This window comes from Castor canadensis, chromosome X (genome assembly GCF_047511655.1).
Source record: "Castor canadensis chromosome X, mCasCan1.hap1v2, whole genome shotgun sequence".
Taxonomy (NCBI): Eukaryota; Metazoa; Chordata; class Mammalia; order Rodentia; family Castoridae; genus Castor; species Castor canadensis.
Genome location: NC_133405.1, coordinates 98,592,463 through 98,612,687, shown reverse-complemented (window position 1 = coordinate 98,612,687; position 20,225 = coordinate 98,592,463). Strand labels below are relative to the sequence as shown.

The 20,225-nt window shown below is 46.8% G+C and overlaps 2 protein-coding genes and 1 pseudogene across 7 annotated transcripts in view; all 3 read right to left on the bottom strand.

The window, feature by feature from the left end:
• Positions 1 to 684: 684 nt before the first annotated feature.
• Positions 685 to 8,673, bottom strand: Pim2 (Pim-2 proto-oncogene, serine/threonine kinase). The gene is made up of 6 exons (XM_020172557.2): positions 5,724 to 8,673; positions 5,485 to 5,594; positions 4,609 to 4,659; positions 2,531 to 2,903; positions 1,908 to 2,084; positions 685 to 1,807 (listed from the first exon to the last, which is right to left on the bottom strand). Exons 1-6 carry the CDS (start codon positions 5,782 to 5,784, stop codon positions 1,644 to 1,646), a joined length of 936 nt encoding a protein of 311 aa, XP_020028146.1. The 5' UTR covers positions 5,785 to 8,673; the 3' UTR covers positions 685 to 1,643.
• Positions 8,674 to 8,790: 117 nt separating this feature from the next.
• The window catches only part of Otud5 (OTU deubiquitinase 5), a 32,773-nt gene continuing 21,338 nt past the window's right edge, over positions 8,791 to 20,225 (bottom strand). For 4 of the 6 annotated variants that reach the window (XM_020172577.2, XM_074063346.1, XM_020172584.2 and 1 more), the window contains 5 exons: positions 20,046 to 20,194; positions 12,306 to 12,509; positions 10,367 to 10,568; positions 10,164 to 10,277; positions 8,791 to 9,869 (listed from right to left, as the gene is read on the bottom strand). In XM_020172577.2, coding sequence (XP_020028166.1) covers positions 9,745 to 9,869; positions 10,164 to 10,277; positions 10,367 to 10,568; positions 12,306 to 12,509; positions 20,046 to 20,194 — 794 coding nt within the window. In that variant the 3' untranslated portion in view covers positions 8,791 to 9,744. The remainder of the gene's footprint in view (positions 9,870 to 10,163; positions 10,278 to 10,366; positions 10,569 to 12,305; positions 12,510 to 20,045; positions 20,195 to 20,225) is intronic. The other 2 variants (XM_020172578.2, XM_020172583.2) reach the window with 1 other exon arrangement.
• LOC141420164 (small nucleolar RNA SNORA51) lies at positions 15,483 to 15,596 on the bottom strand (annotated as a pseudogene).

The following is a 20,225-nucleotide window of genomic DNA, read 5'->3' as shown; positions in this document are numbered from 1 at the left end:
AAAGGGGTGATGGAGCACCTGCTTAGGAAGAAAGAAAACCTCCCCCACCTCAATATATCATGAACTCTCTCCATGAATAGAGAAACTCCACAGAACATTACAATTCCTGATAGTGTCCATTTCCCATTCTTTCCTAAATTATAGAAGTCAGGTTCTTCTCACCAGAATTAAGAGCACAACAGTAGGGCCCCTGTATCAAAAATCACCCCCCCAAAAAAAACCCCATACTCAGAGCCCTGGGATACCAATAGGATATTATTACCTCCTTCCAGAATAAGCAATTCTTGGGATGAAATAAGCAAGCTGCTTAACTGAATATATGGGACTCTTGGCTAGGGGAATGGGCCCTGACAGATTTTAGATAGGAAAATGAGGGAGGCAGAACTGAGGCAGGGTCAAGTGACAGCAAGATAGAATGATGATCATGTAGGGAGAATACAAGGGTTCACAAGATTTAGAGCCCCAGTCCTGTCAGTGTCCTAAAGGGAATGTTTCTTTTGAGACAAGGTCTCTATACTGGAACCTCCGGCCTCAGCCTCAGTGCTGAGATTAGAGGGGTACCACCACTCTTGGTTCTGAGAGGGCATTTCTTCAACAAGGAAGGAATTTCTTCCTTCCAGTAGTCTACCGTAGGCTCCACATACAGTACATGCTCCACAAACACCTGCCTGTACACATGGTCAGTCGCTTGTGATTTTATTTATTAAATAGTGGGTTTCCACACATGGCTTTTTAAATAATCCAGGCAGGGGTAGAAGGGACTGGAGGGCACACTTGTAGCTCTCCTACCTCCAGTACACAAGTATTTACATTTTAGCAATGGGACAATCCTGGCTCAGTAGGAGGCAGCAAAAGTTGGAGAGGGGGGACCCCAGGAGAATAAACAGCAGGACATTTCCCCCAGCCCATCCCCCCCAAAACCATCCATTCCCATCTTTGTCTCTGGTGGTGTCCGGTGGTGTCCATCTCCCATTCCTTCCTAAATTATGGAAGTCAGGTTCTTCTCACCAGAATAAGAGCACTTGGGGTAACATTAGGGTCCCCTCACCAAAAATCACCAAAAAAGAAAAAAAAAAAAAAAGAAAACCCAACACCCACACACAGAGCCCTAGGATACCAATAGGGCATTACCTCCCCCAGAATAAGCAATTCTGGGATGAGATAGGCAAGCAGCTTGACTGAATACATGGGACCCTCAGCTAGGGGAAAGGGCCCTTTTGCTAAAGAAAGAGCTGCTGGGGTATTTTAAGGAAAGCACCCTTGCCCAAGTGAGAGCATTTGAACTAAGTGTCTAAGTTTGTGTGGTGGTAGTATAGGAGGTGCCAGTGTAGGGGTTACAACTTGTCAGAATGAAGAGCCCTAGGGCTCAGAAGGGAAATCTCCAACCAAATCAACATCCTGAACAGAACAAGTGGCAAGGAATTTCCCCCTCCAGAATAAGGGACCACAGGTTCTGGGAGGAAGGCTTCTTCACAGGATTGGGATGGGAACTGGGCAGACTTGGCTCATCTTCTGACCCCTGAACCCTAATCCCTGACCTTAGTAATACTGGATTTTTAACAACCTGTATAACCAGGTCAACAGATGTCCATCTATCCCTGTGGCATGACCATGGGATTCCAACCAGTGGGAGCCTGGTGGGCCTAGGGAAGCAGGGACCACGCCAAGGGGGTGGGGCTTCCTTTGGGGGGGTTGAGGGGCACTTCCTCAGCTGGTGTTTGCATCCAGGGGTCCAGTAGGATCTCCTCCAGTGAGGGTCGGGAAGAAGGTTTAGGGGCCAGGCACCGGCGGATTAGGGCACAGCAGTCTGTGGGTCAAAAAGCACAAGGAGATATTAACAGTCAATAGGGGGTACCAGTTCTTGGGAAAAATGGAGTCTGCTGGACTGGGGTCAGTGCAGGCCTCACCTGGGGAGACATGGGCAGGGAAGTGGAGCTCAGCTTCCAGAATCTCTTGGTCCCTCTCGAAGGGAATGTCCCCACACACCATGTCATAGAGGAGAACGCCCAGTGACCAGACAGTGGCTGGGAGGGCGTGGTACTGGTGTCGAGAGATCCACTCTGGAGGGCTATACACCCTTGTCCCTGCACACAAGCCAAGGGTTAGATCCCTCTCTGATGATACCCTTCTTCAATCTCTAGTCCCCAGGGAAGTATGGAACTCACTGTAGGGGAAGATCTTGTCACCAGAATAGTAGCTGTTTAAATAGAACAGCAGAGTCCCATCACCAGACAAACAGCAGCGAAAATGTCAGAGTCCCCTCAAAAGAATGAAAGCACTTAAAAAAATATCAGTAAGGTCCTTCTAGCAAAAAAGGAACACTCAGGATTCCTCTCTGTAATTACAGCCCAGAACATGACTAGGGCCCTGCCAGTAAATGGACTTTACTAGAGATCTATCTAGGCCTAAGACTCCCAAGTACTAGAAATCAAGAACCTTATAAAGGTGCAGTGTAGATCAAGGGTTACAGAACACACTATTAGAGATCAAAGGTAAGGAGGCTAGAAATATTAAAGGTTAAAAACCTTACCATCAAAGTCAGTGTAGGGTTCATCATGAAGCAGGGCACCAGAACCAAAATCGATGAGTTTGATACAACCCCGGCAGAGGTCTATCAGGATGTTCTCATCCTTGATATCGCGGTGGACAACTCCACGGGCATGGCAGTGCTGGACAGCTGCCACTACCTGGGTAAAGAAGCAGCGGCTTCGGCTCTCACCCAGTGGACCCTTCTCTGTGATGTAGTCAAAAAGATCTTGGGCAGGCATAGGCCGCTCAAGGACCAGCATGAAGCCTTCTGGAGTCTCAAACCAGTCAAGCAGGCGGATCACGCCAGGATGCCCACTGCCTTCACCCACCTTCCAAAGCAATGCCACTTCGAGTGGGCATGTGACTGAGTCTGGCTGGGGGTAAAAAGCAAAGAGAAAAGAGAAGGCAGATGTCAAGTCAGTAGCTGAGGCCAATTTCTCCCCAAGTTCATTTTATAGCCCCTTGGCTTCCTGCCTATGGCTTTCAGCAACCTACCTCCACCTTAGTATGCTAGCCGTTTTTTTTGCATTACTGGAACTTGAACTCAGGGCCTACACCTTGAATCACTCCACCAGCCCGGTTTTATGTTTTTTTTTTTTTTGGATAGGGTTTCGTAAACTATTTGCCCAGGCTGGCTTCGAACCGAGATCCTCCTGATCAGCTAGGATTACAGGCATGAGCCACTGGCGCCTGGCCAGTATCCTAGTTTTAATGTCTTGAAGTAACTGGGGAGTGTGGGTCAAACCATACAGCATCTGCCTAGCAAGTGAGGCTGTGAGTTTAACTACACACACACACACACACACACACACAAAGGAGAGAGGCCTCAAAGTCATACAGAAGATGAATTGAGCAGAGATTATACACATCTAGCATGTAGGCATTCAGTAAATGTTTAAATGGAGATGATTTTTAAGAAAAATTTTTCTGCAGAAACACTATTATGTATTATATTTTATTGACTTTGTTCACAGATTAGAATGGCACTTTTAGGCAGTAAGTGCTCAATTAAGTGTTAAACAAATGAAAACAGTTTGCAGTACAAGGTCTGACATGGAGCTAACACACTATCATTTTACAATGGTCCAGGTTTTTTTGGTGGTACTGGGCTTCAAACTCAGGGCCACCCATTCCCCCAGCCCTGTTTGCTTTAGTTACTTTTCACATAGAGTCTCATACTTTTTGCCCTTCACGTAGGTGAGCCACCCTGCTCTGCAGGTTGTCAGTTTTGTTCACATACCTCAAGTGCCAAACAGTGCCTGTTAACAGGGTAGGACTCAGTATTTGTTAAACAGGTGGATGCAATTAGTAGATAGGGACTTAGCACAAAATGAGCTCTAATAAATAATGCAGTATTTTCAAGTTCTTATAATCATGCCTAGCACATAGTAAGCACCCAATTTTATGGGTTAACAATTCATTTGTTAAATAGCATAAAGTGACTAACTGCAGAGGACCTGGCAGAGTAAAAACTATTACATGATCGTCACTGCCACCCAGCACCTAGAATAGCTTAATAACGGGTCTTCTCTTGCCTCCAAACTGTGCGCAGTGACTGCCAGAAGGAGACTTCTTGCGTGAGGTGGGGCCCTTTAGAGGCCACACCGCACAGCCGCAGACAGGTTTTCTCACGGAGATGCAAATTCTGCTGCTGCGCAGGCGCACCCTCTTCCTCTGAGTCCCACGGCCTGCGCAGGCGCTGTTTCCAAAATGCCCGCAGGGGGCGCTCTTTTCCCTACAATTTACCCAGACCCGCCCTGATGTCCGTTAGTGTTCAGAGGCAATGAGAAGCAGCTAGCATCACCTAGCATCACCATGGCAACCAGTGACCTATGCCACTTTCCCCATCAGGATGCCCTGTGGGCAGCCCCCGAAGCAATGCTTGAAAGGAAGATGAGAGATCTGAAGAGGAAAATCCAGGGCTTTGGGGGAAGTGAAGTGAATCAGAACTGTGTCACCTCAAGGAGTAAACATAGGCTGGTGGGAGTGCTCTCACTGCTACACAGGTCCAGGGAATCACATCCCCTTTAAAAACCAAGGGATTAAGTTCAGGTCAAGGAGGACATCAAAGATACTCACCAAGGTGGACCAGCCCAGCACACGATTTCGAGAGATCACTTTGATGGCCACCTGGAGAAAAGAGCCGAGATAAGGAGGCCAGCATAAGACCCTCACAGACACCTGACAATCTAAACCCTCCACCTCCTTTGTGTTCACCTGCCAGTACCATAGTATTTCTGGTTCTCAAACACACTACACCTCATATAATAGGCCAGGACTTCTAACCTCCACTTCATAGCCCCCAGAACCAATTTTGCTTCTTCCCAACCATGCTTAGGCCTGGATTCTCTCTTCCTTGGGCATCAGGACCCCTCAATTCTAGGGATTGAGTTGTACCCCCTCTTTTGCTTTTGTAATGCGGGGGGAGAGGCAATAGCTCTACCCCTGATCCACATCTAATTTCTTGACACCTTAAGCCCTCGATCTTTCTATTCATCTCCAGGACACCCCAACTCTGCACCGGGGTCCTGGTCTCACAACTCCATATTTTTAGTATCTACCTCCCAAATCCCCCAAATCTCCATCTAGGCCCCCACCTTCATATATGTATGCATATATGTACATGTATATATATATATATAGATACATATATATACCCCCTGTGTCTTGGGGTTGAGTCCTCAAGAACCCCACTCCCCAGCCTAACTCCCTAAATCTCCGGAATTCCTGCCCTGAAACCTCCTACCTCCCTCCCCCAAATCCACCTGGACTGCCACAGAAGGGCGGGCATGCGCGCGCGCGACTGGCACCCCCTCCCCTCAGCAACCCGCATCCTGGTCCTCATGACCCTACCTCACACATTGCAGGCTACCTGAGTCAACCAGCATCCCAGGTCAAGGACCCCCAAACCCTGCCAAACACACCTGACTCTCCGAAGACGCTCGTGGTGCATACCTGGAGTCGATCTGTGACGCGGTGTCCCGCAAAGACGGTGCCAAAGCCCCCCTTCCCCAGGAGGGGGCCGAGTCGGTACTCGGCCTCGAACGCTGCCCGATCTTTGCCTCCTACGCAGGCGGAGGCGAGGAAGTCAGGGTGGCGGCGTACTGAGCCTTGCCATGACTCCCCAGCCCCCGCACCGGCACCCACCATTCCGGCCGACCCCACCTTGTCGCGGAAGGGGAGTCTGCGCTCACCTGGCGGCTGTGTGGGGGTCACGGGGGGCGCAGGGAGCCCCTGAAGAGGCTTGGTCAACATGGAGGAGGTACTGCGCAGATTGAGCCCGCTGAATCCGCTGAGCCCGCAGGGCGTGGACGCCCGGGGCAGCGCGGCTGGGGAGCCAGGGCTGGGGGGCGCCAGGGTGGCAGGCAGGGAAACTGGTGGCCCGGAAGCGCCCACAGACGGCGCAGCGTTAAGATTCGTCGCGCGCGCCAGCCCCAACGCTACTGAGCCGGGGCACGCGCCTCCCGAGAGAGTCGCTCAGAGCGACAGCCCCGCCCACCTGGCTTTGATCAATCCTGACGCGGCACCTGCTGTACCCCAGCCAATCGGAACTAGCCCTTATTTGCAAACCACCCTCAACACTTCAAGTGCCCTCTTATGCAAAATACGCCTGGTTCTTCCGCGGAGGCGGAGCCTGAATGCAAATGATGGGGGCGCACACGGAGAAGAAACCGGTTCTGGGAATCCCTATGCAGCAACCCGCGTTTGTTTTGGTTGAGCAGGGTGGTTGGTGGTGGTGGTGGTGGTGGGGGGGGTGTGTTATGTGTGTACACTTAAAAAATAACTGCGCAGCCTCCTTTCTTAGGAAGCTGGTTTGTCGTCGCTGTAGCTGCCTCAAGATTAGCACGGAGATAGCTCCAGGCCATTTTTTAAGACTCTGGGCCTGGGGCTTAATCTGTCTGGAAAGGTACTTTCTCACCCAGGACCAGAGTTCTTTAAGCAACCGGCAGCCTTCGCCTGAAAACTGAAATGAGGCCCCCCAAAGAGTCTGTCCAGTCCTCGGGGAGGGGTAACATCCTTGACCACTGCCGTGGGAGGTACACTGATTCTCACACTGCGGGGTGTTTTGCAACCTTTAACCTAGGCAACACCTGACCAGTTAGTGGGTCTAGGGTCTTAAACAGGAGGCATTGGTTCTTGTGGGGGCTGAGTTTCTGAGAGAGAGAGACCAGGGAATGAGGCCATGGTAGAGGCTTCAAAAGTGGTAAAAACAGTTACATGAAAAATGGCCAGAGAGGGCCTCATGCTCCAGGAAGACAGACATGCAACTCCAGAATCACAGAAATCCGTGAGATATGCACAAACAAGCACTGTGACACATTTATGTGAACTTGTCCTAGACCATATGCAGAGTCAGAAAAGTAATGTCTCAGAATTGACACTCAACATTATAGAAAGACAGACACTTCAGAAACTCACATGGACTTACAATACTGTGACAATACAGAAACATTCTGCTACATACTGACAAACTTGTTACAAACACACTGGCACCACCAGACATGCACTATCACAGAAAGACTTGTATTGTCCCAGAAATTATGGACCCAGAGTCTGTCACAAGAAGAGACAGATGCTCCAGAGATACACATGCAGTGTTCCAAAGGCAGGCATGTAGTGATGTGAGAGCCACACAGGTTGGCAGTGTCACAAAAAATGGACATGGACAGACCCAGTCACAAACACACCATCAGACATGCAGCCTTGTCACTGCAACAAACTGTACAGAAATAGCTACTTAGTATCTGTCACAAACGGACATCCACCCCATCAGACAGAAACCACAGATGCACTGTCACAGACAGACCCACGCAGACATGCACTTATCTCAGATACAGACACAAACTGTTAGAGTCCCACAGTCACCATCTGACACACCTGGAAACAAGCCCTCATCTCTCTCTCTCTCACATACTGGAGACACACTGAGATGCACAGAAAAATTTGGACTCACTGCAGTCACACACACAGACATTTTTCAAAAAGCAAACACGTGATCTCTCTTGTTCACGCGACATTACCAGTAGTCTACTATCAGCCTGCCAGGCTTTGGTGGGAGTGCTGATCTTAAGACACACACACAGCCCCCTGGCCAGGAAGTGTATTTCTAGTAGTTGTTGCTGATATTTGTAAAAATGCGAATGGGGTCAAATGGCTTCTCAGGTGACCCTCTATCTCTCAGAGAAGGGAAGGGCAAATTGCAGGTGGAAACCAAATGGTGCATAAACTTCTACAATAGGATAATCAATCATTTGTGCTCTCAGAATGTGCAGGGTACTATGCCCACTGGTACATTATGTTGCCATATACATTCTCTGTCAATGCTCATAATCACAGGGAGCAGGAGGTAGTAGGTTACTCACCACCCCTGTAGTTGAAGGGACACTTGACACTCAAGAGGCCCAAGGCCACACAGGACTAGAAAAGGCAGAGGTAGGTTTCAAATCTTGCTTGACCATTACATTGCAGATGCCCTGCAGCCAGCCACTAGGTATGTCATGCCCCCACCTCAGTGCCAAACATTCTTGGGGTCTACAGAGACCCCCATAAAGGAGGCATGGCAAAAAAAGATGTTTTGAGAAAACCTGGGGATCAGCCTGCCCCTAAGAGGGGGAGGCTCAGAGGTGTCAAGAGGACTGGTGAAGAACAAAAAAAAAGGAATTAGCCATTTCATTCTTCCAGCCAAGGATGTGCCTCTGGTCATTTCCACCAAACTCATGTTGCTAATGCAAGTGTCAGTTGTGCATTTCCAAAGCATTTCCCCATCAGATTCACAAGAAAGAGCAAACATTGATGGTGAGAGACAGGAGGAGGGGGTGGAGGCAAGAGCAGTTGGAATTCAGATGGGACGTTCAATCTCTGTCCCATGCTCCCATTCCCCAACCCTCCCCCCAGGAATTATGGTAGGCAAGAGTGGGGACAGACAAAAGAGATTTTTTTGGTAACAGACCCTGAAGGTGGTTTGTTGTTTTGTTTGCTTTTTAAAGGACAGAGGCTGCCTATGTTGCTCAGGCTGGCCTTGAACTCCTGGGCTCTAGCAATCCTCTGGTCTCAGCCTGGAGAGTATCTTGGACTACAGATACATACCACTGCACCTGGCCAGAAGAAAGTTTAATAAACAGTTAATCAAGTATGAACCCCAACTTGCAGACACATTGTACTGGAGATCATGTGGATCTCAGAGGTCAAGCCGAGCCCTGTGTCATCACCTCCTCTTCCCAGAGTCCCACCCATCCCCTGCCCCACACAGAACAGAGCAGCTCAGGGAAACTGACATTTGGTTTTATTGTGCCAAGGACATTACAGATGGTAGATCTTGTCAACACCTGCAGGGCACGGGTGCCCCATCTGCCAAGGCTGCTCCCACGCCCTACACTCAAATCCTGGGTGGCGGCTATGATCTCCAAAGATGCCCCCCCACCTCAAGATTCCAGAGACTAGTGGTGGTGGTGGAAGCAAAAGGAATGCAGCAAGGTCAGGGTCTCATTGTCCAAAAACCAGTGTGACGTTTGCCACTCCTGTCCTGCCACCCTGGTTTACACCCTAGGCCCTCTGTCCACCTCCAAGGAGCTGGAGGCCAGAAAACAGCAGCAACCCACGTCCTTGCGTACCCTCCATGCCACATGGCCAGCCTGCCTGCCCCCAAACCAGAAAGATGCCGCCTTCACAGAGCCAATGCTGTCGTTTACATCTTTTTGATTGGTTGATTTTATAAGATAAAAGTACATTTTAATAAAGAAAAATTCAACATTGAAGGCTCAGACATTCTTAGGGTACTGGGAAGGGAAATTTCCCACTTCTTCCTCCCACCTCCCTGGCATCACTGTGGGGAGAGGGGTGACAAGCTTATCTGATCTCAGAAGAAGGGTGAGCAGGAGACTTTCCTTTGTCTCTCTCCTCTGGGGCTGCCTGGCTGCCAGGTGGTCTTTCTCTGTGTGCCTCTCGCCTACCTTTGGCACCCTTGCCAGAGTCCCCTGTGGAATGCAGGGATGGTGCTGTGCAGGGGGCAACAGGGCACATCAGCTGGCGGAGATGAATAGTGGTGGCAGGAATGAGAGGGAGCGCAGGGTGGGCCAGCCAGACAGAAGTAGAAAGGAGGCAAGAGAGGGAAGAAGGGAAGGAGGTAAGAGGGAAGAAGAAAGCCAAAGAACGTGGGGTGGCACCAGAGGGCAGGAGTACAGGGTTGGGAGATGGTATCCAGTCCCTGGGTCTCCATCAACTCTTGTCTGGGGGTGGGTCTCTGTGCACTTTGTTTTTCTTCATACTGTCTAGGTATTCCTGTTGGGACACTGCCAGCACCGATGCTAGGATCTCATCATCATCCCAGTCATTCAGACCTGCTGGGCAGAAGAGAGAAGAGGAAAAGGATGATGGAGCACCCTTGCTCTTGGCTGATTCGTGGCTCTGGAGAAACCCCAACAGGTCCCTGTTACCACTTTCTCTCATAGGTTCCCCCCAGGCCTGTGAGAACCCACTAGACCCCCATTGTGGGGAAAACTCCTTGGGCCTGAAAAACTACCCTGGTGCCTCTGACTTCTTTTCATGGGGAGATGTCCAGAAGCTCTAGAAACCCCCTCTTAGGATTTGCTGTTTCTTCCCAACTCCCAAATGGCCAATCACCAGAGGAAACTTACCAAAGGCAGAGGGGGACATCTGCTGAATAAGGGCTCGGCACTCCAGAGCAGGGTAGAGGGACACGAGAGGGGAAGTGGCCCGGTCAGCCCCTGCCGAGAACTGACTGCTTGTACCTAAGGTAGATGAACACTCAGAGGTAGGGCCCAGGACACACACAGGCAGGACCTAACACCAGCTCTCATCCTGCAATCAAGTCACTGACCTGGTGCACAGGGTGAAGGAGGTTTGGCAAGAGCTAAGACTGTGCCTGGGGAAGGGGGCTTGATGCCCAGCTCGGCATGCAGCTCAGGGTGCTCAGGTGATGAGGCTGAACTCCGCTGCCTTGGAGACCGGCTAGTCCACTCCTCTAGACCACTGGAGGCTGCTGCCGTGGCAGAACTGCATGTGGCGCTGGCTTTCCGGGGCTGTGGTAGGGAAGGAAATATAGTAAAGACTTACACCAGCCACTACAATTCTGAGCCCCAGACCCAAGTACTCCTCCCTTCTCAGGTTCCTGGCTATGATACAGGGACAGGGAATATCCCTGTCATTCCCACTCATAAAATGGACCCCAGGGTGCCTCACAGGACATAGGTTAAGTTTCTTAAACTCACTCTCTCACTCTGTTGAAGCCAACTAACAGAAGTTCTACTCCCTCTACTTTCAAGAATCAACTGGAGCACCAGTGGCTCACACCTGTAATCCTAGCTACTAGGGAGGCAAGAGATCAGAAGGATAGCAGTTAGAGACCAGCCTAGGCAAAAAAGTTTGTGAGACCCTATCTCAAAAATACCCAACACAAGGGCTGGTGGAATAGCTCAAGTGGTAAAGCGGCTACCTAGCAAGCTTGAGGCCCTGAGTTCAAACCCCAGTGCCGCCGAAGGAAAACAAACAAAAAAAAACCCAACACAAAAAAAGGCTTGTGGAGTCTGCCTGCCTAGCAAGCATGGGGTCCTAAGTTCAAACACCAGTACTCCCAAAAAGAGATCTTGAATCCAACCCCTTCTCACTACCGCAGCCAGCACCATTACCAGTCACCTGGACTACTACAATAGCTTCCTCCTCACTGGGCCCCTGCTTCCTCCTTTGTCCCCCATCTGACTCTAATTCTACAATCAGTAGTCAGGGGGATCCTGTAAAGTTCTAACTCAGATCCCACCGTTCCTCTGCTCAAAATTCTCCCATTGTTTCTGTCTCACTCAGAGTAAAAGCCCAAGCTTTCATTATAGCCCACAAACCACACCCAACCTGACCCCACTAATCCCTGACTGCATCCACTACTACATTCTGTTCAGCCGTACTGGTCTTACTACAGGCTGTGCCTGAGTCACATCAGATGTGCTGGCCTGGTCCTCTGCCTTCCTGGTCCTGGCACTCAGCTAATGTACTCCCCTTCTACAAGCTTTTGCCAAAGTATTACGTCCTCTAAGGCCCACCCTGACCACACTGTTTAATACTGTGAGCTATCACCTATCCCCACTGAGCCCTACTCATCCCCTGTATCCTGACTCTCCATTCTTCTTCCATGGCACCTCTCAACTAATTTACTCATTTTGATTATTTGTTTCATTCTATATCACAAGGACAGGGATCTTGGCCTGCTGGGCTCACCAAAGCATTCCAGTATTCTAAGAGCTCTTTCAAGTATCTACAATCACTCTAAACTCTTTATTTTCTCAGATGCCTGTCTGCCCTCCCCCTCCCTACTCTTACAATAAAACCTTTCCCTGGGTCCTCCCCAACTTTCCCACCTCCACTGGTCTTGCAGTCAGGTTCATTGGGCCCCAGTGATGATGAGTCTGTCTCCTTCAATAGCTGGACCACTGAAGGCAGAGAGGGCTGGACCAGATTTTGTATCCTCACTATGGAAGCTGGTGTGCAAGGGTATTCAACAAAAGCTTGTCTTTGTGCAGTTATCCATCACTTTTGTGTGTCACAGCAGCAGTAGCTGCTCTCCATCACTCCTTTAGAGCTTGTTTTGCACAAGTGTTGAGACTTCCAAGGCACAAAGCCAAGACTAAGACCAAGATGAGTGACAATGGAACTGGTAGCTTCTCTCCATCCCTGATGTCAAAACAACTTCATTTTTTCCTGCTTATTTGAGGCAAAATGTGGGAATTACTGGGGTTTTGGGCAGGCCAATGACAGAGTCTAAGACGTACCTGGCTAGGGCCTCGGACCTGGCGGGCCTGTTTCTCCTGATCCCTCAGCCACTGCAGGTAGGATTCTCGAGCCACCTGTTCTTCTATGGCCTCATTCGTGGCCTCCCAGTCTGTGGCTCGTTTCTTGTCCTCCAACATTTGCTGTTCAATCCATGACTCCTCCGATGTTTTTATGGCATTCTTCATGAGAGACTGCTCTGCAAACTGCACAGGAACAATAATGTAGGATGACACTATGAACCTGGTGAAGAGCCCAAATAGGCTCAGGAAGGTAGTCCCACAGGCCAAGGCAAGGAAGACATGGAAAAGCAGGTACTCCCACAAAGCACCCTGTGGCAGACTGCCTATTTATCAGGGACTGGAGTAAAGCAGGCTTGAATTATGATATTCCAAACTCCTATGCTCAGAAAGCCCTGACAACTGCAGACACCTCAGCTATGGCACTGAGTCTACAGCCAGCCTAGGCCTTAAGTTAAAGAATACTCATTTACTCATGACTCAATTTCACAATGCTGGAGCCTTTCTCACATATGTCCAGATGGGGCAAAGAGAAAAGATGACCAGAGAAATGAGCTGTGTGGACAAGGGGTGGAGGAAGCATAATCATGTAAGGGGGCTGTGTGAAGGGATGAAGGACCAGCATTGGCATGGTATGGGTGCTCTAAGTTTGTAGGACACTGAGATTACCACAGGTCAGGGTGTGAAATAGGACAGCATGTTCCAGGGAGTAAGTACAAACACTGCTTCATGAAGTTTAAGCTTTAGTTAACATTTCTTTTCTTGAGACAGGATTTTTTTTTTTTCTGAGACAGGATCTTGTTATGTTGTTCCAGTTGGGCCTTAAGCTCAAGATTCTCCTGCCTGGGTCTCCTTCTCCTGAGCACTGTTTACAGGCAGGCACCATCACAACCAGTGAGTTAACACTTTCTAATTTTGGCCATACTTGGGATTAGCTCTAAGAATTAAGTATTTTTTGGCAGTAATGGGGTTTAAACTCCAGTCCTCACACTTGCTAGAAAGACGCTCTACCACTTTAGCCATTCCACCAGCCCAGGAGTTAACATTTTAATGCATATATACATTCTGCCCACAAATGCATGTATGCTAATGAAGTAAAATGTAATTTTATACTTTGGAGAACAGTGGGGGAAAGTATTTTAAGTCTATGTTAGAATAGGCCAGTTAATATAGACAAACATGGGCTGGTGGCACATATGGGAGGCAGAGTTCAATTTACAGCACTGTTAAAAAAAAAAAAAAAAAAAAAAAGCAGCTGAGTGCTGGTGGTTCATGTCCGTAATCCTAGCTACTAGGGAGGCAGAGACCAGGATGATCACTGTTCAACGCCAGCCCAGGGCAAACAGTTCCCGAGACTCTGTCTCAAAAATACCCAAAAAAGGGCTGGTGGAGTGGCTCAAGTGGTACAGCATCTGCCTATCAAGTGTGAAACCCTGAGTTCAAACCCCAGTACCGCAAAAATAGAAAAAAAATTGGCAAACAATCTACACACAATTCTACAAAGAAGATACATACACGGCAAATAAACATGTAAAAGATGATCAGCGGCAGGCCGCTAAAAAATTGCTGAACACTATCATTAGGCACGTTAAAACCAATGAGAGCTGGAGGAATGGCTCAAGCAGTAAGAGCACCTGCCTACCAAGCATAAGGCCCTGAGTTCAAACCCCAGTGCTGCCAAAAAAAAAAAAAAAAAAAAGAGAGAGAGAAAGCAAGCAAGCTACCACTACACATCTAAACAGAATAGCTAAAAACAAAACACTAGCAAGATCAATTGCTGGGAAAGATGTGGAGCACCAGCAACAAACTATCCATTACACTGGGGACGCACAACCCTGGAAGACAGTTTAACAGTTTCTTAGAAATCAAAGCATGGTCTTACAAGCTCTTTCTAGATATTTACACAACTGATCTGAAAACTTACGTCCACACAAAAACCTGCATGCAGCAGTTTATACAAGCTTTATTCAAAAACTGGAAGCTGGAAGAAGTCAATTTCATCTCCTGCTTGAGTCTCAAATTGAAAGTGTATTCCTTGCCTAATAAATTTTACTACCACTTTCACTAAACAAACAGAAAAACTAAAAAAACAAACAAACAAACAAAAAAATCACCCTGGAAGCAACTAAGGATGTAGCTGAATAGGTGAATGATTAAACAAACTCTTCCATAAATGGAAGAGTAAGTGATAAGAAAGAAGCTAACAAACCATGAAAAAACAGAGGAACCTTAATGCATACTGCTACCTAAAAGCAGCAGTTTGAAAAGGCTACATATCGCATGAATCCACTTATGTGACGTTTTAAAATAGGCAAAACCAGAGTCAATAAACAATCAGTAGTTTCGAGGAGGAAGGGAGCACAGAGAAATTCGAGGGTGCTGAAACTATTGTGAATAGTCCTGTAATGGTAGATACAAGATGTTGTTATGCGCTTGTCAAAACCCTTAGAACTTTACAAAACAAAGACTAATCCTTAATGTATACTGATTTAAAAAAAAAAAGAAAGAAAGAAAAAGAAGGGGAGGAGGGGATCCCAGAATAGAATGCAGACGGAGACAAAAGAATCTAAATGAATTACAAATGTATGCAAGGACCTGAGGGGAGTTGGTGACCTAAGGCACTTTGGAAATGAATAGAATTTAAAGGCAAAAGGAATTGCGCATATCACTGTACTCTGGGGGGTACTGGTTAATGAGTCTAACCCTGCTTATACATGTATATGCAAGTAGCAGTTATGTAAATGACTTGTGGGTGATAGGGTAAGGTTTCCCACCTTTGGAGAGGGAATTTACTCTTAAACAAGGGGAGAAGGCTAGAATGAGGCTTGTGGTAAAAGGATTTGAGTGGAGACATAAGAATACAGCCAAGTTTAGCTTAATATAGATTCAGATGGTTACATATTGATACACATACACACACAGGTTAGCATGTCACATGTCTCCTTACTTTGTTAGATGAGAGGGCCTAAAAGACAACCTGGTAGCCAAGAGCATACTTAGCACCTAGCTCTTAAGTTCTAAAACCATTCTCTTATAAGAAGTTCCAAGAGACCCTTGGAAAAGTGGCCAATTCTAGGACTAGAGGTAGAAATACACAAGATGAACCTGGACACCTTGAATCACCAAAAAGTGGGAAATGTTTTTTAATTTTTTCTTTCTCCATGTCTCCCCATTCACAATACAGACCAGCCACAGGGCCTGGGCTGAGGTGTATTATGGGGTAGGTTTACTTCGCTTCCACTCTCTACAGTGTAAGAACAGCACCAGGAGGCCAAGAAATATTTAATAAAAGTTGGAATAGAGGACAGGCAGGAGTGGCTCAAGTGGTAGAGCACCTGCCTAGTAAATATGAAGTCCTGAGTTCAAACCCCAGTACTGCCAAACAAAATAAATAAAAAGTTGGAATAGGGACTAGAAATGTAGAGCTCAGTGGTAGAGTATTTGCCCAGTATGTGCAAGGCCCTGGATTAGATCTGCAGCACCACAAACATATACATACACAAAAAGCTGGCACAATTTGATCAAGAAAAGAAATAAAGGTAGAGCCAGGTGCCTGTGGCTCACATCTGTAATTCCAGCTACTCAGGAGGCAGAGATCAGAAGGAATGCGCTCAAAGCCAGGCCAGGCAAATAGTTCTGGGAGACCCTCTCTCAAAAAAAAACCATCATAAAAAAAGGGCTGGCAGAGTGGCTCAAAGTGTAGGCCCTGAGTTCAAACCCCAGTACTGAAAAAAAGAAAGAAACAAAGAAAGATTAAAACTCAAAGTATAAAATGAAAACCCATAAATGCACACTGATATAAATGAATGAGTAAATATGTTAATAAATGGGGGATAAGTCCCCTGTAGAAAAATTTTAAATAATTTACACAAGTATAAAGTCCTGAGTTCAAATCCCAGTACCATTAAAAAAAAAATTCCTTAAGTGTGATTTCCTTTCAAACAGTACAGTATGGTAAAGGAGAGAAAGAGTAACTTTACAGTGGAGAAACCTGATAAACACTACTTCTGCCAAGTGATCAAGGACAACATCAACAGTTATAATCCCGGGGTTGGGGATTTGGCTCAGTGGAAGAGCACTTGCCTGGCAAGTGTAAGGCCCTGAGTTCAGTCCCCAGCACCGGAAAAAACAAACAAACAAACAAAAAAAAACCAAGGCAACAGTTATAATCCCATTCCTAGTATTTATCCCTAATATAATATAATGGCAGTTTACATGTGCTCTTCCTCCCCAAACCCACAAATGAGACCATCAAATTCCAAAATTTGTCAAAATATTCTTTTCCCCCTGCAGTACTGTCATCTGAACTCAGGGCCTCAATCTTGCTCTGCAGGCACTCTACCACTTGAGCCAAGCTCCCAGTCCAGAAGAGAAGCTTTCTACAATATAATACATTTGAGGGTTTCTCCTTAAAACTGTCAAGGTCACCTAAACAAGGGAAGAAGGAGGCTTCATGGCTCCAACTAATAAGAATGCACCATGCAGACCTGTAATCCCAGCATTCAAGAGGCTAAGAGACAGAAATTACGAGTTCATGACCAGCCTGGCCTACATGCTGAGACTTTATCTCAAAAAAAGAAAAAAGAATGTATCGAAATTGGTTCATACATTTGTAAGAAATGCACCAGAGTTATCAAGAGATAGTAATAGGAAACTTTGCAGGAAGGAAGGGACCAAATGAAACTCTGTATATTCTTTTCAATTACTCTGTAAATCTAAAACTGTTCAAAACAATTAAGTCTATTCATCAGGAAAACATAAAGCATTCACTTTTTAAAATTTTGTTGGTGGTTCTGGAGGTTGAACTCAGGGCCTCATGCTCGCTAGGCAGGCACTCTACCACTGGAACTATGCCCCCAGAGTTTTTGCTTGGTTATTTTTGAGACAGGGTCTCAGACCTCAATCCTTCTATTTATGCTCCCATGTTGAGATGACAGGCATGTAACACTATACCCAGCTACTGTTTCAGATGGGGTCTCTAACATATTGCCTGGGCTGGCCTCAAACCTCGATCCTCCAGATCTCCACTTCCTGAGTAGCAGAGATTACAGGCTTAAGCCATCATACCAGCCTAAATATTCACATTTTTAAAGAAAGACGCCAGGGCAAAAACTAACATTTATAATCCCAGCCACCTAGGAGGCAGAGATAGGAAGGGAGGATTGAGGTTGGAGGCCAGCTCTGGCTGGACATGGTGGTGCATATCTATAATCCCAGCTAAAGGAAAGGAAAGGCCTAAGTAGGAAGATCAAGGTCCAAAGCCATCCCTTTCCTTGGGGTGGTGGGTAGGGGAACACAATGGGCTGGTGGAGTGGCTCATATGGTAGAGCACCTGCCTAGCAAGCTTAAGGCCCTGAGTTCAAACACCAGTACAGCAAAAAAAAAAAAAAAAAAAAGGGGGGGAGACTATCTGAACACCAACTAAAGCAAAAAAAGGGCTGGAAGTGTGGCTTAAGTGGTAGATGGTAGAGTGCCCACTTAGCGAGGCTTTCAATTCAAATCCCAGTACCATCAAAAAAAAAAAAAAAAAAAAAAAAGAGGTAAAATAAGCAGTCAAACCAGGAAAAGTCATGGATGAATCTTATAAGCATAGTGTTAAGTCAAAAAAAGCCAGTCTGGCTGGGAAACAGTGGTTCACACCTGTAATCCTAGCTACTCAGGAAGCAGAGATCAGGAGGATCACAGTTTGAAGCCAGCCTGGGCAAATAGTTCTTGACACCCTATCTCAAAAAAATCCATCACAAAAAAGGGCTGGCAGAGTGGCTCAAGGCATAGGCCCTGAGTTCAAACTCCAGTACAGAAAAAAAAAAAGCCAGCTTGAAAAAGCTACATACATGTATGATTTCAATTAAATGACATTCTAGAAAAGGCAAAACTATAGCCAGTAAACAGATGAAAAACAAAACAAGGGGACTGAAGGTGTGGCTCAAACAGTAGAGTGCCTGCTTTTCAAGTATAAAGTCCTGAGTTCAAATCCCAGTACCATAAAAAAAAAGAAAATTCAACTAAATGTAAGAGGGCATGTTGGATAGAATCCTGCTGGGCAGGTGTTCTACCACTTGAGCCATGCCCCCATCCTTTTTTTTTTTCCTGGAGGCACTAGGGTTTGAATACAGGACCTCCCACTTGTTAGGCAGGCCCTGGATAGGATCCTGGAACAGAAAAAAGGTCATCAGATTACTGAAGTACTCTGCATAAACTGTATTAATATATTAACACTGGTTTGTCAATTATGATAAATGTACAACACTAACATTAATCACAATGGGGCATATGGAAACTCTTCACAATAATTCTATAAATCTAAAACTTTTCTAAAAAAGTTAAAAAACAAAACAGCTGAGTTCTAGTGGCTCACACCTGCAGAGCTAGCTACTCTTGAGGCAGAGATCAAGAGGATCCAGGAGGATTCTGCATTCCAAGGCCAGCCTGGGCAAATAGTTTGAGAGACCCTATCTTAAAAATACCCAACACAGCCAGGTGCAGGTGGCTCACATCCATAATCCTAGTTTCCCAGGAGGCAGAGATCAGGAGGTTCAAAGCCAGTCCGGGCAAACAGTTTGTGAGACCCTATCTCGAAAATTACCTTCACAAAGAAGGGCTGGTGGAATGGCTCAAGACGAAGGCCCTGAGTTCAAGCCCCAGTACAGCAAAAAAAAAAAAAGAAAAAAGAAAAAAAAAGGGGGCTGACAGAGTGTGACTCAAGAGGTAGAGCCTAGCAAGTGTTAAGGCCCTGAGTTCAAACACCAGAACTGGACAAACAAACAAATAAACAAACAAAAAACCCAACCCTGTGTTAGAGGGTGTGTTGGTGTTAAAGGTGTTTCCTAAAATGAGGCAGGACCACTTTCTGTTTGTAGGAAGTGAAACCAGAATAAATGATCTCAAAGTCCCCAGGAGGTTGGGGGGGGGGGAGGCAGGAGAGGAGAAGATGGGGAGAGAACAGAGAATGAAAATGAATGAGAATCTGTCAGTACACGCTGGGTGGGAAGTGCTTTCTGTATCCACGAGGCTGCTCAAAGTGTTTGTACACCTGCCCAGGCTCCACAACCAGTAAGCAGTGGGCCAGGCCTACACATTTCAGCCCATTTCAAGTTTCTGTGACCTTGGCTCTGTAACTGCTATAGTCAGGGAAGAAGACGCCAAGACACCCAGACTAAGTCCTGGTTTATTCTTTCCAAAGAGAACTCTATATTCTAAGTCTTTTGTTTTTATTTTATGGTGATTGCCTTTTTTTTGTTTGTTTGTTTTATTAGATTTTTTTCTTTTGAGACGAGGTCTCCAAAAAGGTTCCAGGCTGGCCTGGAATTTGCCATACTCCTGCCTCAACTTCCCAAGTGAAGAGATTACAGATGTGAACCACCACATCCAGCATGGAATGTTTTTTAGATTTCTTTTTTTGGTGGGGCAGGGGATTGAACTCAGGGCCTTGAGCTTGCTAGGCAGGCAATCTATCACTTGAGCCACTGCAGTCCAAGGACTGACTCTATATCCTAAAATGCCAGCCCTCAACAGGCATGAAAAGATAAGTGAGCCAGTTCATTGACAGGCAAATCAAGACCACAGAATGAGAACTGAGAGATTAATGGTAATAACTCCCTAATTTTATAGAGTGGTTAAACCTCAAAGGGGACCCAGAGAAGACATAGGACATTTGGGGCTTTGGGGAAGGACCAAAAACTCCATATCCAACAACCATACTGGGCACAGGAACATACTTACTCCTGGTTTGAAAGATGGTAGGCCCAGCCCTACACCAATGGTGGCCTTATTAGGATTCACCACTGAATTATAGTGAATATTCCGATGGTAGCTGACACGGATGGGTTCATCTTCATTCTGATGGATTCCATGGAATGTGTTGATAGGTTCTGCAGAGAAAGAAAAGGAGGGAGCATCCAC

What these genes read in the sequence shown, in the direction of transcription:
- Pim2 (XM_020172557.2), bottom strand. Translation starts at nt 5,784, where the DNA reads ATGTTGACCAAGCCTCTTCAGGGGCTCCCTGCGCCCCCCGTGACCCCC. An exon ending in GCGTCACAGATCGACTCCAG is followed by an intron (nt 4,660 to 5,484) that starts GTATGCACCACG and finishes TCTTTTCTCCAG; the next exon opens with GTGGCCATCAAAGTGATCTC. An exon ending in CCCTGCCCATGTCTCCCCAG is followed by an intron (nt 1,808 to 1,907) that starts GTGAGGCCTGCA and finishes TTTGACCCACAG; the next exon opens with ACTGCTGTGCCCTAATCCGC.